Source organism: Streptopelia decaocto (assembly GCF_964273445.1).
Source record: "Streptopelia decaocto genome assembly, chromosome: 18".
Classification (NCBI taxonomy): Eukaryota; Metazoa; Chordata; class Aves; order Columbiformes; family Columbidae; genus Streptopelia; species Streptopelia decaocto.
The window spans coordinates 4,262,062-4,278,933 of NC_138673.1; the positions used below are offsets into that span (position 1 = coordinate 4,262,062).

Here is a 16,872-nt window from a genome sequence, read left to right on the forward strand (position 1 = left end):
CAAATGAGATGACGTGGTTTGTCTGTGGAGACGCATGGGCAGACAGCAGAGAACACTTTGACATTGTGCTTTGATTTGAAAAAACCATATGGTATTTTTTCATGCTGCCAGTTATGCAATAGCAGAACACATTTCAGTGGGATATTTTGGAGGCTGGATGTAAATGGCTATATTGGGATGGAAAAGGGAGTAGATGATGAATATTAGATTCATTTAAAAAAAATCAAATACAAGGATCTGGATGTAAAGGGGTGGAGATTCATCTGTCTTTTACTTGGTTCTTATTCATTATCCCTCATTTTTGTTACTGATCCCCTTCGGAGCCAGGATTCTGGGCCATCAGTCCAGTGAGGAACAGCTGGACCATTAGCCTGACCTGGGACAATTATTTTCATGTTCTCACCTCACAGGATCTGCAAGGCTGTGGTTCACAACAAAGCTGCCTTGTCCTAGAATCATCCTTTTCTACCCCAAATCCCAGTATTGTGCCTGGCAGACTCCCACGAGGGTGAGCTGAGAGTCTCACTGCACCTTTGAGAATGCAAATAGCGGAGTCGCGCTCTCTCTCGCAGGCGTGCGGGGATTTAAGGGCTCAGCTCAATTAAGGATGATAATGCTTTAGGGCCCCACTGCGTATCGGAGACTTCAATAAAGACTTTGCCTTTGAGTCTGGGACCAGGTAGTGTCAGAGAGCAGTTTAGCAGTTAAACAGCCCAAACACAAGCATGGCTGTGGTGACACCTCTGCAGAGCATGGCAGACACGGCTCCTTTGCCAGCTCAGCACAAGGGATTTGTCCTCATTTGTTTCCCTTGGCTCATTGCCTTCCAAATTAGTTATCGCTAATTTGACACACATCCCTGCCTGTGTCTTCACTATCATTCCTGGTCACTGCATGGCATTGCTCTGAGATGGGAGAACTTTTACTGCATTTGAAATAAAACATATTGCATGCTTCCTGCTGTCCAGGACAGCTAATTTGGAGCAAGGCAGGTTTTCTTCTTTTCAAGCTCTGCCTGAATTGATATTTCGAGGTGATCTTGCTGTTTCAATACCCTGGGCCTGTTTCCAAAAGGGACCCGTTCACTTCCACCTTCATCTGAGCTGCTTGGAAGCTGCTGACTAACAGGCTGGTGGGGAGACTCCCTGACCCTCACGCAGGGGCTGGTTCCTGCCTGGAGCCGGGCACCTTATTATCTGCTCACAACAAGTAAAGTTTGATCTAATGTAATTGTGAAGTTCCTAGTTAGCCACATTATCACTGTCTAATCCCTTTAAAAATCTTTTTAGGTTTTCAAGATTAGCTGTAAGGCTCCATTTTTACTTTTATTTGTCTCCTTTCTAAAGTTGCAAGTCAAATTCTTCTCAGCTTAAACAAAACCAGCGTCTTTCCCCGTCTCCACTCATTTCAGCCTCCTGTTTCTATTCTACATTTACATTCAGGCCCTTTGTATGGGTCTATACTAAAAGGTTTTTGAAAACCTTGTGTGATTTCCACTGTTGTGCTGCTGTGTCCCGTGCCTTTGGTTTACAAGAGCAGGTCAGATGAGGGACAGAGCTGTGCTCATGCTGGGCTGACCTCTGCCCAGCAGTGTAAGCGCTTAGAAATGTCAAATAAAACCCTGAATGGTCTTTGAATTTGCCAGTTCTCCACTGCACTAACCCCCACACTTAATTTCTCGGTCTCATGCCATCAGTGCCAATTTTGGGCAGTAGTAACTGATGTTATCCTAAATTAATTAATGCACAACTGGAGCTTTGAGAACCCATCTCGAAACCCTTCTGTGTAAAAGAAAGACATTGGCAAAGCCCTTTCGACAAAGTGTCATGTATTGAACACCACAGCAGAGATTTTTTTTTTTTTTAAGAAACGTGGATTATTATTTCAAACTTTGAAAAATGCTCGACTGGTTGAATATCATGAATAATAGATTTGTTGAATCTAGTTACTTGGATTTTAAATGAACCAAGTCTAAATGGGAATGTTCATCAGTCAGTGAGTTATCTCTTGATTACAGTGTCATTTCCACAGGGACAAACAGAACTAGACACTAAGCCCATGCAGTTCTTAATTCATAGCAGGTTGTTCTGTAGTAAAACCACCCTTAATACACACCTAAAATATAACATCAGTGCAAATGTTATGAATCACGCCGTACTAGCTAAAATAAGTTTTCAGTGAGTCTGCATGACTATAATTTTCTAGACTCTAGCAGGAACAGATGATATTGGTGTCACATGAAGGCTTTGCAGAGTTCTTGCACGTCAGGCACCGTTTCCACCCCTGTGGCTGGACAGGGGACCCCAAAAGTGGGACTTGCCAGAAGGGCAGCGCTGCCCTGTGGTTGCCCGCAGGGAGCTCAGATTAAAACAAGCCACAGGTTCCCAAGTAACAAAGCTTCTCCTCTCAGCAGCAGGGTCTTCAGAGAGTGGTGAATCACTTCTTGTAATATTGCATCTCCTTCTAGTTAAAGGTGGAAAATAGCTTGTTGTGTTTCTATGCAAGAAAAAAAGAGAAGCAATTAGAAAACTCCAGTTTCACATTTGATTTATTTAATTAGGCTGCATGCGAAATTGCCAGAGCCCCGCTCGCTGCTGTTTCAAGCGTCTTACATCTGTGCCCGTACGGAGTTTGTATTCTGCAGGAAATCCTCTGACAGCTGAGTCTGCTTTCTGGTATTCGATGCCTAATTGATGGTTCTTAAAATGGATCTGTCCTTTAAGCAAATAGGAAGAGAAAGGAGGCATTTTAACAGCTCCTTCTTTGGGATTTGGAGAGGAGGAAGCTCAATCATGTGGCTGAATCTTATTTTAATTTCTTGTGCATTACCTGTACACAGTGTGCTGGGCTCTGTTCTTGGAAATGCTTGGTGCAGAAGCTGCATGTGCAGAAGTCTGTGATAGCAGGAGGTTTTTCACATTTGCTGCAGCTTTTGTTCCTTTGGTGGACACCATTAAGACACCAGTGATTTGAAATAGTTCTTAAATTAGTACTGGGAGGAGAGAAGGCTTTTTTAGCCCTCCTTAGACCTAGGAGAAGCAAATTGCAGGCTATTTTTTGAAAACCCAGCTGTTCAGCACTCACAGCTAAGTTCTGGGTTTCTGTTCACAGTGTTTGCTACATTTCTTCTGCCTGCTCCAGATTTCTTCTAATTGAGTCAGCGCTGGCTTCACCACATTTTATTACTTTCATTTATTGCAACTACTACCTATCAAATTAATTGCTGTGTTTTGACAGACCCAATTTACTTTCCTATTATGGCTGCTGTTGATGAAATGTAGTTGTCAGCTCCTGTATGGGGGATCAGTCTGGGTTTAGAAAGCCTGCCCTGTTTCCAGCCTTCCCAAAAAGAGTGAGCTGTGTACGCCAGGCACAAGCAAGCCGGGGAGAGAGGTAAAAAAGTGGCAGATCCACGTCTCGAAGTAGAAACAGCTTCTCCCGAAGCAGCAAAGCCTGCCTCTGGCGGCTTTGCACTGAGAAAGCCCCAGGGCTCCATGCCGTAGGGCTGCTCAGAACTAGGCTGCAGAGATCCCTCCAGGGCAGCCAGGTTTACAGCATGATCTTTGATAAAGGAACGGCTGCAGGCTCGGTTTAAATCTGGCAAGTGTTTCCATTAAAGCAGCTCCCTTGGTCTCTGCTAGTGCTTGGTGTCTGTCCCTCCAGTCCCAGGAAGATTTTAGGTAGGTAACACACAGGTGCTGCCAGAACAGAGTCAAACCCAATCAAAAGCCACATTGATTTGCACTGTAAGGAGAGAACTGTGTGTCTCATGGGAAGAGTCAAGCCCCACAGCAGGTAGGTATCACCTTAGTCTAACTAAGGACCGAGGCACCCACTGTGGCTCAGGATTTTCCTCTGGCAAAGACCTGCTGGACCCTGTGGTGGTGGCCCCAGGCTGGTGTAGCCCTGCCCATGATGGTGACACCACCGTGATAGGACACAAACCCCCCAGGGATGCCAAATTACACGGTCCAGGAAAACACAACTGGACATCAGGAGTGTGCTGGGAGCCACCTGGAGCTTTCCGTAGTCGTAGGGGCTGGAGTGGGTTTGTACCAGTGCCACCAGTGCCCGTCCTCACCTGCCCTTCGGGCTGCAAGTAAACGTGACTGATGCTCCATCCTCCATTTCACTCCGTTCGCTGGCTCGTTAGGTACAGAAATACAAGCTCCTTTGCCTGCTGCCATCATCTTCATGATCATTTTCTTCCTTTGTCTTGTTTTGCTCTCAGGGACAGGCTCCTCTTAAACACATCTGTATATTTGCATCCGTCTTTAAGGTAATTCAGTGTTTGTGTCTCCCCTGGGTGCTGTAGAAACGAGTGTCCTCTCCTCAGCCTGCGTGATTTGTGTGGTAGTGAGAGCATTCGGCTCCATCCTTCCTTCCTGTAGGAGCAATTTTACTGCAGTAATTCTGTGTGTGTGACACTAACGTCTGTGTATGGTTTTTTTAATTATTACTTGTGGTTCTTTGGCATTTCAACCTTCCTTGGAGAGGGAGGGGAGAAAAAAAAAACAGTTGGGTTTTAGCAAGAGCTGCTGGTCAGCCACATGTTTGCAAGAGGAATAGCTACAGAATTTGGGAAAGGCTGAGGCTGAAGTTTGGAACTGGGGCTCAGGTTTAATATTTAGTGGTTATGCAAAAGAAATGGAGCCAGAGCCATCTCTGCTCTGGCTGCTCCACCGTTCCCCTGGGCTTCTGCCTCTGATGCTGCGGTGAGAGACCAGGGAACAACCACCCACTTCTTGGTACCTTTGGGAGCAGCTCCACCGCTCCGGGGACACTGGCTGCCCCGGTTTGCTGCTCTGAGATGGATGGATAAACGAGAGCCGGGATGTGCCTGTTCCTGGTGAGGAGGGGTTTGCGGAGATTCTCCAAAAGTAGTCAAGAGGAGGCTGGCAGAGGAGGATGGGGACCGATGTGGCAATGTCGGTGACAGTTGGTGCCGCTGCCAGCTGCTACATTTTTCATAGAGAACTCTCTAATGAGGAATGGCCCTTTTTCTTTCAAGACACATTTCAAGAGTGACTACACAGCCCAGCCATGGTCAGTTTTCCCCCAAAGTTTGCCCATGTCCTCAGTGGAGAGGAAGGAGACATCACCAGCCAGGTTATTGGTATTTAATGGGGTTTCAGTGGGGGCATTAAGCACTTGCCAGGAGTGCGTGTGTGTATATGCTGTGATTCAGCTCTTTGTAGGTTGTCCCATTGCATCCCTGCCCTGCGTTTCGGAGGGAAGTGCTGTGAGGCTCCTTCCTTGCTGGACACAAAACACTGTAAATACTCAGTGGCTGTGATCTTCCTGCAGGTAACAGCGGTATGGTCTCCTGGATAATTGCACAGGTCAGGCTTCACTCACCTGGGGTTTAAAAACCATACAGTCTTATTTCTTAAAAAGAGCTGTTTAATGGAGATTTGTGTTCAGCCTCAGGCCTCACAGCACGAGCCCTGTGCAGACTGCTGAGTGCTGATGCCTTGATCTCAGCTGTGGTGTGTGCAACCCGAATTTAGCTGATATTCACCACTGTGCACAGCTGTCACGTCAGCCTGTGTTGTTTTGAACCCTTCCCACACTGGTGCAAGGGGCTGGGGGAGGCAGAACCTGCTAGGAGCAGGGGGAGCACAGAACAGAACCTGGGCACAGAGCAGGCAGCTGCGGCTGGAGCTGAGCTGTGCTGGAGACAGGAGCCTCTGCTCCCGCGCAGGGGGATAAATCATCTAAAGAGGGTGATGACAGGCACCAAAGGTGGGGCCGTTCCTCAGCCTCCCCTGCAGGGAAATGGTTCACGCTCTGGGTTCAAGGTCAAATATATCACAGGGTTTTGCTGGAGCAGAGGCAGAAGGAGATGTGATTTTAATAATTTCTGGTTTCTTTGAAAATTGATGCAGCCCTATCTGTGCTTTCAGTTTTGTTCCCAGCCAGACAATAACCCCAGACAAAATCCCCACTTCCCCACTTGTCCATGCAAACTGATTGTCCTGTGGCCAGGCTGGCGTGAGCGAGGTCGGACACCCTGGGAGATGCAGATCCTCACGGGTAGCATCCTTTACGCTGTGGTTATCTTCCCATCTTCATGATGGAGAAACAGGCGTTTTAGGTGCACATCATTCACGGGCCTGCTGTAGGTCACTGCCCTGGCTTTGCCAAACCAAGAAGGACGGTGTCAAGAGGATGGGGCCAGATTCTTTTCAGTGTTGCCCAACAACAGAATAATGGGCAATGGGCACAGACTGAAACACAGAAGGTTCCATTTGAAAATGAGAAACTTTACTTTGAGGGTGTCGAAGCACTGGAACAGGCTGCTCAGAGTGGTTTGGAGTCTCCTTCTCTGGAGATATTAAAAAACCAAGCAAGTGTTTAGGAACAAGCTGCACAGCACTGCAGTGCATCGAGCTGGGATGTTGCTGAGCTGTTTACATGACAGCAGCACAACGGGCTGGTTTGTTGCTATTCCCTCTTAATATTGACGTTGTTGCCCTGGGTTGTCTGTGGGGAAAAAAACACCCCCTGTTTTATTTCTTGTATTGCTATGTGTCTATAATCTCTTTATTTCCTTGCTGTTCATGTAGAAAACAAGGGAGCAGAGAAGGAGGCAGAGACCCGGAGCTGCCCAACGTGTGCGAGGATGAAGCTACGTCCTGAAGCTGCCCGGCTGTCGCAGGCTGGTTGTTCACGTGCCGCTGCTGTCGTACCCATCGTGGTGTTGCCTGGCACGCATCTGCCCTCATCGCCAAGTCTGGGGCCTGCAAAGTAAAGAAAAAAATACATATACATACCAAAATGGACCAACCCAGCAAACCCAGAAGGAGGAACAGAGCAGCAGCGAGGAGAAGAGCGAGTCCTCGGCAGCGCGGCCGGCTGGGCCCCAGGGCGGCTGCGTTCCTCGTGCGAGGTGTCCGTGTGCTCCTGCCCCTGTGCCTTGCTCTCCACTTGTGCTTCACGTGTGGGCTTTGTAGTTGGGTGTCTTGGCCGATGAATGTGGTTTTATTTGTAACGCAGCAAGCCAAACGGTGTCTCCTGGGTTGTTTCCCCCAGAGGCTTTTTCCTTGCTTTTTTGCGTTATCCATTTCAATCATCAGGAAAAAAAAAATACGTCAGAGCCAGGCCTTATATTCATAGGACAACTGTTTTATGTAATGCATGGGTAAAGCACTTACGTATCCCAAGACACATCCTGCTCCTATTGGAGCTGACAGCAAAATTTCTATGGAAATCAGTTAAATGAGGATGAGATTCATTCTGGAGTGAGCACTGTCACTCTCTATGCCTTTTTTTTTTTTTATCCCTCAGTTTTGCACAGTGTAAATCCTGCCAGCATCGATGGCTTTAGTCAGGGCAGCGTCATAAAATAGAACTACATGATGTTCCCTGTAATGTGCAATGAGGCTTTGAACGTCGTAGAGCTCTGGAGTGTTGGGATGTGCTGTTACACAAAAAGGCTCAGTGCACCAAGGACATCTGCTCTTCCCAAATGTGGGGCTGCACCCATCAGCTGTGCTTGCTCCTGTGTGCATGGACATAGCTCTCAAAGCTGAAAAGAAGTGGCAGGTTTGGGGCGTATTTTGATTAACGGTGATTTCCTTTCCCTCACTCATCTTTAAAATTATGTACCTGATGCTTTTAAACTTCCATTTCCTGACCCAAACTGGGAGAGTTCCCTCAGGTGGAAAATGTTGGTGGAGGATTTTTAGACTAAGAAAAGCTACAGGCTTTAGTTTTTATTTTAAGGCTATTTTTTACGCACGTGCTGATGCTGCTATTTTATCCATAGACTGCTTCTAAACTTGGGATTTAGAAGCTGCATCTCTACAGTTTTACAGCAGGTGAAAGATTGCACTTAAAAGGGCAAATGCAGCTGTTTCAGTGGCTGTTGACTATATGAACTGTTTGTATAATCAGGAATTTCACTCTTGCACTCAGAGACTAAAAACCAGTGACATCAATCTTTCAAAATACATGTCAATATTTTCTCTTGAGCTTTATAGGGTCTGAACATGCTCCTGGGAAGCCAATGGGATTGGATTCTCATTTTATAGTACTTAAATAAAGGACACTATTAAATTTGGTTCCTACATAATCATCTTACTGTCTTTTTTTAGGTTAATCCTGAGGGCTTGGGACTTTGTCCCCTAGTTTTTCATGTGAGGGAATACGTCTATGAGGACTGCTGGTAGTGACTGGTGTGCTGGTGTTCCCATTCTGGTTCCTGCCATCTATTTTGGTGAATCCCAATGTTTTCCTAACTGGGCTTTGCTGCTGGTGCCTTCTGCTCCCCATCCTTCAGCCTCCACTCATCGGTCTGCAGCAATCAGTGGGATGCCCAGAAGCAGTCACCAGCCTGGGCTCTGCCCCACATCTCACCTGTAAATATTGGCAAATCAGGCAGTAATATTGCAGTTAATGTATTTAATTAAGGAAACCTTTAATTTTTAAAGCAGGTGAAGGGATTGTATCCTGTACATGTTACAGCTCTGGGCTTGTGCTCTGCATCACTCGCATCCGGATGGTAAAATCCTGCCTGTGTGTGTGTGCTCAGCATCCTCCGAGAGCTTGTGCTTCTGCTTCAGGCACATGCTTGGACCTGTTGCCTTGTGATGAAGATTTAAGCACCTGGTAGAAGGGAGTGAGAATGGAGATGGGGACTCAGCAAGCCTGAGAGCACTGGGGGGGCTCTGCAAACGTGTGATGGGGATGGTCTCTAGGTGCAAACTGGTCTGTGCTGGGGACCAAGCGCTGGGGTGTCACCAGGTCCTGCTGTGCAGCAAGGGCTGAGCTCAGCCACTCCAGGGAAAGGGTAGGAGCAAACTGTCCTGTTTGTGGGAAAAATGGGCGTTCTCCAGCTGCTGTCCCCAGAACTGGCCATGGTGGAGCTGTGCCAGCTGTGGGGTGCTGGGTGAGCCCCCAGTCTGCACTAAGCGGTGATCTGTGGACAGGGACACATCTGGGGAAGTCACCTTAGCCCTGAGAGAAAAGGGAGTACCAGTAATCCTCATCCCCATGGCCTTTGAAGGTCCCTTCCAATCCAAACTGTTCTAAGATTCTGTGATTCTTCTGAGCTCTAAGCAATATTTGAGTGGTGCTGAAAGAGCTCCAAGACTGCAAATGTGGGGTTATTTATTGTATTTTTAATATATGGTACAAATAATTTAGGGAGGGAGAGACACTTGGCTAATTCAGTGAGTTGTTGGGGTTATTCTAGTAATGCCTCAGGGGTGGGAACTGCAGGGCACGGCTGCTGAATGCTGTTCTCAGCCTCAATTAATGTGACAACACAAATGATCATTTACAAATTAGCTCTAAGTCATGTTCCTTTAGCGGTAGCTTGAGGTTCGCTTCAGTTTTGGAAGGCAACGGGTATTTTTTTATGATTATCCCAAAATCTACTTTTATCAAAGTTGGACTTTCTACTGAAAGAAATCCTTCTGTGGGGGGACACCTGGGATACATGGGGTCTCTGGCAAGCCCAGAAAATCCCACTGAAGCTAAATAGCTCTGCACAGCATGGTGTGATAGCTCAAGCTGCTTGTTTGGGGGCTCTAGGGAGAGCAGTTTGACAAATGCCAAAGAGCATTTGCTGCCCTGGAGAAAATATCCCTGGGGATTGAAACACAGAAGGTGGGAGCAGCCGATGGCCGGGCAGTGGTGGGGTCGGCCATGGGAAAGCTGTTTTTGTGTGCATCTGAATGGAACCTAGCAGGGGCGTGGTGTAGATGCTCCACACAAAACAAACTGCAGGTCAGTGAAACGACTCCCAGGATGGGGTTTAATTCCTTATTTATTTCCAGACTCGCAAGGAGGAGCTGGAGGGAGGAATTTCCCGTTCCTTCAGCACAGCTCTGTATCCTGAAGCCGCCAGCAGCGCTGTGGCAGGGGCTGGAGGAGGTTTTTCCCCATCTCTGTGGTGTGTGAGAAGCTGTTGCATGATGGCAAGTTATCCTTCAACAGTGCAGCTAATGTGAGAGATGCAGAACAAATGCAACAAGGGTTTTTATCTCTGCAGTGTTGTCTCTGGGCAGCTTGGCTGTGTGAGTTAAAAGTCTCATTTACAATCCTGGGGAGCTTCATCAGTGATTTCCAGGTGTAAAGCCCACGTCTGCAGTGCTTTGCTGGCTGTTGTGTATTACTGTTCTGCTACAATAAAAGATGGTCCTTCTTCAGGATGGGCAATCTCAGCTTTGTGTCAGATGGTGATGGCAGGAAGGGCCATGGAGGGGGTGGGGATCTCGATAAGGTTATAGAAATCAAAAGGCAGGAGGATTGTGCTGCAGGAATACTGGAGACTGGCAAGCAGATAGTGCAAGTTTTGTGTGTATCTATAACTTTGGGTACCAAACTTCTCCACTTTACCAGGGCACATTTATGGTGTTGTTTGCTGAGCGAAGCAGTGAAAGGAATTTCTTTCCTGGCCCAGATGCTGCTACAAAAGACCATGCTCTGATCGGGTCCCTCCCAACTTGAATTAACCTGAATTACCCCACAACTCTGTTATTCTGAATGCAGCCTCCTGTGGGACCAGGGATAGAAAGGAGCTCGAGAGCTGATCGCTGCCTTTCACCTTCCCTTCCTGAAAAAGGCCATTTATGCTCAGAGTCACTGCTGGCAGATGCCCAGGCCCCCAGTCAGTAACCACAAGCCATTGGTCAAAGTGTTCCAAAAAAACCCAGTGTACATTTAAAAAAAAAATTTCAACTTTTGGGGATATAATTTGGATCCTCTGTGCCGTAATTTTGCTGCTGTTTCTGATTTATAGGCCTGTTCTGTTAGTATTTAAGTATCGGTGTTAAATATATGACTCTGTATGTACTCTGCTATAATTCAAGCATGATGTATAGGCACTCAGTACTGTAATGGCACATGGCCGTTACACTGTAAATATGTACCATGAATAGAGAGGCTATTTTTTGCATGTTTTGTACTCTGGAACTGAAGAGAAACATGGCAATAAAGTCCACGGAAACGACACTCGGTGTCAGCGCGGTTCCTGGCGCGTTGCTGGCTCTCACACGCTCTCTGCTGTTCAAGCCCTTTCGGCTGCAGCAAAGAGGCGCATACAGGGTTCCACTGCTCCTTTTCTCCCTGCGCTTTCCCTGTTGGGCTTTTCCCTGGATGGAGAGGCTCAGCGACCCACCATGCTTCGGTTCCACATCACCAACTGTTACAGCATCTTGCTGTTAAGTGGTCTGTTAAGTTGTCTTGCCTTAATTGCGTTTTTTTTTCCAAAGAAACATGTCGTTTGCTCTGAAGAGGGGTTGTGCTGGGCTAGAGCCAACTCCGCATGGTTGTGGAAACCGCAGCAAATCTGCTGGGCAGAACTGGCTGATCCCATTGTGCTCCAGGGACCTTCCCCAGGTGAGGCAGGTGGAGGCAACTGCTCTTGTCTCATTTTTATAATACCAAAAAGAAAAAACAACAGTGAAGGCTTTATCTCATCACCTGTCATTAACGTTCTGCCCAGACACACGTTGAGCCAAATAACCACTAATGCTAAACACACTTTTTAATTTGTGGGTATATAAATTGCAAGCATCCTCATCACTCAGGGGTCGCAGTTTTCAGCCTCTTTGGTTCAGCAAACCAGGCTCAGCTTCCCATGAGCTGATGTTTTTGGTTTCACAGTCAGGGGGCAGAAATGAGGTGACCAAAACCTTTCCAGCCAGGAATGGTCTCACACACAGGCCCAGGTCTTCAGCTGTGCCCAGGCAGCAAAAGTGAATGGAAAAAGAAGAAACTTGGATGCATCATATCCTGACATGTGTTTTTCCAGCAGAGCTGGGCTGTTTGCTGTTGTGCTGTTGGGAGGGGATGCGCTGGGGGGTGAATGCTCAGTTTCACTGGACGACCCACATTGTTTCTAGATGAGCTTTGCTATTTTATCTGTATTGGAAAAGTCGCCAAGAGTTGGGCATAGCTTAGGAAATCCCTCACCTCCCTTTCCTCCATCCCTGAAGAAAGCAGGAGCTGCTTTGTGCCCTGAGCCAAGAAACATCCCGTCACAGAAATGTCCCTGAGTGGGTCCTGGCATCTCCCCTGACAGCCAGCAGAGGGTAAGGAGACACATCTGTGCTTCACATTGGGATGTAACAGCTTCATTTTCCTGTTCTGTTTGCAGCAGCAGGCTGCACATGGAGATGACAATTGGTGTTTCCCAGCAAACCACACTAAGACAAAACCTGCTATTTATTTTGCAAACTCTGAGCAAAAAGCACTTTGTGGCCCTGTTACTTGTACCGAGGCATATAGTGATGAGCATCTCTTAGGCAAAGTTCTAATTGAAAGAAAGGAGGGTTGCTTGAATTTTATAAGCCGTGCAGCTTTCTTTCTCACCTGGGGATGTTCATTCCTAACAAGTCCATTCTTTGCATTTTGTTGAGGAAATGACCCTCCCTGGGGTGACGATGAGGACGGAGGCTCCATCTCTCCCAAAATCACAGCGGAAGTGGCTGGGGCTCAGTGGCTGCGACGGCCATGGGCTGACTCGGTGCTGGAAAGTTGGGGACAAGCTCCACCACCATCTCCTGTGGGCTCAAGGCAGCCCCTGAACATCACTTTAAACTTCTTATCCTGTTGTTTTTTTCCTTTGGCTTTTCTAGCTTGTTTCTGGCACACCAACACCAAATTGGTGACTATAGAACCTAAAACCCCTTTGAGGCCAGGTGGTTCGGTGCTGCGGTGATCCTGACTGGCTGAGCCTTAGCAGGTGAGGGAGGAACCGCGTTGCTTTGCGCTATCAGAGAAGTCGTTTGTGCGATAAGCTCAGAAAAACATGCCCAGATGTGCCCCAGCGCCATAGCAACAGGGCTGAACCCGCTGCAACCAGCACCACGAAAGGAAGGAAGGAAGGAAAAACCTCCCTGTAGGAGGGACAGGCAGAGGCTCGAGGGTGCAAACAGGGACATCGAGGACTCATTAACGCATGAGCACATTTGTTGGATTAATGCTATTGCCCACTCCCACGCTGGGTGGATTAATACCCCAGTGTTTTGGCAGGGAGTAAATAAAATATTGAAGTCACATAATTGCTCCCCAGGGTTGCAGCATTCTGGTCTCACCGTCATGGGTCATGTCGCTGCCACCATCCTGCGTCCAGCCCTGAGACATGGTCGGTGATGTGTCCCAGGCCAGTGAATGTCCCCAGGGTTTATGGTCATGTGCAAATCTTGCTGGGGGACTCGATCTGGGGTTTGTTCCAGCCAGATAAATGGTTTGCAAGCCACTCCTCCTCATTTTCTTTTAAATGGGCTGCGTTTCAAAATGGATTTCTTGAGCAGTAAATTATGATTTAGTGCTTATTATAACAGTCATTAAGACTTGGCTTCTGCTGTAGCATTATACCAAATACTAATTATTAGAAATTAAGGTGGCAGGAGGGAATAATATTCTGAATTGTGTAAGTAGGAGTAATAACAGCCTGGGAGGTATAAGTGAGACAAAGCAGCAGGTGAATTCCCTTTCTGTGTGACATGAAAGGTGATAAAATCCCCAAAAGTTGGTGTGCAGGAGCTGCAGCTGCCCAGGTAGAGGGGGTGCTGGGAGGTGCCTGGGAGCTGCTGGGGAATGAGGACAAAAATAATCAGAGCAGAGGGGTCGCAAGTGTGTGACCATCAGGTCCAAAGTGTCTGGTTTTGGGCATCACTGCCTGGTGGGATCCATCCAGGGATGTGAGCTCCAAAGGCTCCATCTTGCCTTTATGTTATTTCTCTAGTTCATTTGATGCTTTTATTCTTTCCCCCTTCCAGGCTGAAGTTAAGTCCTCTATGACGATTTACAATAAAAGCTGGGAAGATGTTTCTGCTGGGCCTGATATTAGATGACAGCACGTCCTTTAGAAGCTGCGGGTGTGGATGCTGGTAAGTATTTGCTCCCCGGTCTTCAGACATGGCCTGTCCACCTCTATTTTTTGTGGCAGTGGAGGCTTCTCAGGGCTGCATTTCGGGACAGGGGAGCCTCTTGCTTAGTCTGGCCCAGCCAAAATACCTGTGACAGAAAATCTTTTGGCATACCGTTTTTTGGTTTTATTTTTCATCATTATAATGGCTGGTGTCACATGAGCAGCTTCTCCCTGCCCCGTTGGTCCCTTCAGCTCCGCTGTGGGACAGGGACAGCAGTGGCACTCCCGGGGACAGAGGGAGCTGACCCACCGCCAGCCTGAGGTGAAGCAATTAGAGTGTGTGGCTGCCACCAGCATTTCCTGCCTGTAATTAAAGCTTTTAATGAGGAGGCACATGGTAACCCTTCTTGCCCTGGCCCCCGGGCTGGCATTCTGCCAGGTGTAAGTTTATTAACAGCTGCTAATTATACCATCAATCAGCCCATACATCGAGGGCTGCCCTGCCTGGCTCCGAGTGCTCAAAGTGGCCGTGAATGCTGCCAAAAAAATTCTTAATTGTATTTATTCTTTCCCTTTGCAATGGGAACTGAACACCCAATGTTTGGAGGGTGTTTTGGGGACATCCCTGGGACAAGGTGCCGACTCCTTCCCCACTGCGCCCAACCCCTCCTCCAGACTGACGTTAACAGGGAAAAAATGAAGATGCGCTTTTTCAATAAGATTATCTCCATCAGACACTGCTAATTATCACATTTTTCTACCCTTCAGACTTCAATAACTTTTAAGTCACTAGGTTGTTTTCTAAACAATTTTTACCTGATTTCCTACTTTTCCCTCCTGTGAACTCCGATCCCCACACAGACAAAAGTTCACTACAAAGTCTAGATCTCAACATCCCAAATTAATTTCCTCTGTGAGGATTTCACGCGTGGCCACCGACTCTCCCAGGTCTCCAGCCGCTCATCGAGGCAACGCGTGTTTAAAGATTCTGGTTTAACCGAGCTGATTCTGTATAAAGTCTTGAGAAGTCGGTGAAGAAAGAATCACAAAGTGTATTTTATGCTTTTAATACATTTTTATTCTGTAATTTCTAAATCACTCACAAGTTTGATGTCTTTCAAACATCTATCTTAATAAAATAGAAATTAATATTTATATTTCATGATGCATCTGTACAGTAGATTCAAAACCTGCTGAGGCAAACAGAAAGATGCAGACTGATGTATGGTGAAGGAAGTACAGATAGAAAAAGCTTAATTAAGTGAATTCAAAGAACTCGAGCACTTCAGTCAGTCTTCACAACATTTGTACATGGAAATCTGATTAAACATGAGTAAAATGAACTTTGATATTTACTAGAAAAAGGACACTGAGCAACAAAAAATCAAAACAAAATATATATACAAAGCACAAGCTAAAGCAGAACGAAGTGATTGAGTTGCTCTTTTCCTGCAGCAGGTTCTCTGGAGCAGCTTGTGCTCCTCACTTAAAACACAAGCTGCCTCCTTGCAAACTCATGTGGAGGTAAATAACCCAGATATTTCAGAAATTGGGTTGAAATTCGGTATTGTGCAAACAGATCTATTTCTCATCAGAGCCATGACAACCCTGTTACCATCTCGCTCTTCTCTGTGAACTTCCTTGTTGTTGGGTTTGAGAACACAGTGAACAGCACCTCGGCCTTAACCAGAACCTGCCTGTGCAGCACAGCGCGGGGAGCTGGCACAGAGCCCCAGCCTCCACACTGCTGGAAACACCAACTCTGAACTGGTATCAGTCTGGAAATTCACTTCCTACAGGTCTTACTTAGGCATCTTTTTTTAAACAAATAAACCTTACAATAAACAAATGCTACGTTGTGTTCAGAGTTGACATTCATAAAGTCAGGAACGTGCATTCATGGCCAGATTATCCAACCCAAAATTTATTCCAAATCACCAGTTTCAGAGTTACATTTTACAGGTTTTTCCTCTCCCTGCCTCCCTAGAGTGGTGCAAAATAGGCGTAAACTGACCATTCAGCAGCTTCTAGTCTAGATCCTGTCAGGAATAAAGGAGTAAGGGATTAAGGCAGATGCTTCTGAAAGATAAACCTGCATCATTTTAAGCAACCCGTTGAAATTATTTTTACTGCCTTTACAGAATTTCCATTACAACAACTGATCACACTTCTGTATTTTTTTGTTTTTCTCTTCCACGTCTTTCAGCACATCTCGCAGCTTCTTGGAGTTCTGTGTCAAGAACGCAAAGCTTTCTTTGAAGTTGCCGGTCCCATGCTCCCTACAGACATTCTCCAGCCCGTCAAACCACTGTAAAATCTTCTCGAGCTCGGCCTGAACCACCTTCTGCTCCTCCAGTTCTGCCCGCAGCGCCTGCCCAGCGGCCGCCTCGGCCCGGCACTGCTGCTGCAGCTGCTTGACCTCGTCCTGCAGCGCCTGGAACTGCTCCTTGCTGTACGGGTACTGCTCGTGGGCCTTGTCCTCGGGGAGAAGCACGTTCTTGGGGATGTTTAACACCAGCTGCAGAAGCACTGTTTCCATCGTTCCGAAGAGTTTATCAAACTGCTGCCTCATGAACAGGAGGAAGTTCTCCGTGCTTTTCCGGATCTGGAAGGGGGTGATTTTAGAGTCGGGAAGGCGCTCCAGCTTCTTCAGGATGACGCTCTCCACCACCATCATGATTTCGAAGAGGTAGTCCTGGAACGCGATGTAGATGCGCAGCAGGCACGTCTGCGGGGTGAAGCCGAAGAACTGCGCTTCGTAGGCCCGGGGATCGACCGACATGGCGGCGGGGGAGACTCGGTGAGGGAAGGAGAAGCGCAGGCCGCGGGAAGACCGGAGCTGAGGGGAACCCGGCGCGGCCTCCCACACCGCGACCCGCAGAGCCGGTACCGACCGCCGCTCTCCCTCCGGCCGCTTCCCGCCTCGTTCGAACTCCCTCAGGAGAGCGGCACCGCCCACAGCCAATCATCGACCGCGAGCGTCAACGTACCGCCCAATCATCAAGCGCTCCAGCCCTTAGGGGGCGGGGATAGCGAGGGGAGCA

General features: G+C 47.5%; 2 protein-coding genes across 3 annotated transcripts in view; one reads left to right on the plus strand and one right to left on the minus strand.

Moving 5' to 3' along the window:
- Positions 1-10,144, plus strand: part of CAMKK1 (calcium/calmodulin dependent protein kinase kinase 1) — an 80,456-nt gene extending 70,312 nt beyond the window's left edge. For both annotated transcript variants that reach the window (XM_082068890.1, XM_082068891.1), the window contains one exon: positions 6,570-10,144. In XM_082068890.1, coding sequence (XP_081925016.1) covers positions 6,570-6,642 — 73 coding nt within the window. In that variant the 3' untranslated portion in view covers positions 6,643-10,144. The remainder of the gene's footprint in view (positions 1-6,569) is intronic.
- A 4,739-nt stretch (positions 10,145-14,883) lies between these two features.
- Positions 14,884-16,777, minus strand: MIS12 (MIS12 kinetochore complex component). The gene has a single exon (XM_082068625.1). It carries the CDS (start codon positions 16,608-16,610, stop codon positions 15,978-15,980), a length of 633 nt encoding a protein of 210 aa, XP_081924751.1. The 5' UTR covers positions 16,611-16,777; the 3' UTR covers positions 14,884-15,977.
- Positions 16,778-16,872: the final 95 nt, after the last annotated feature.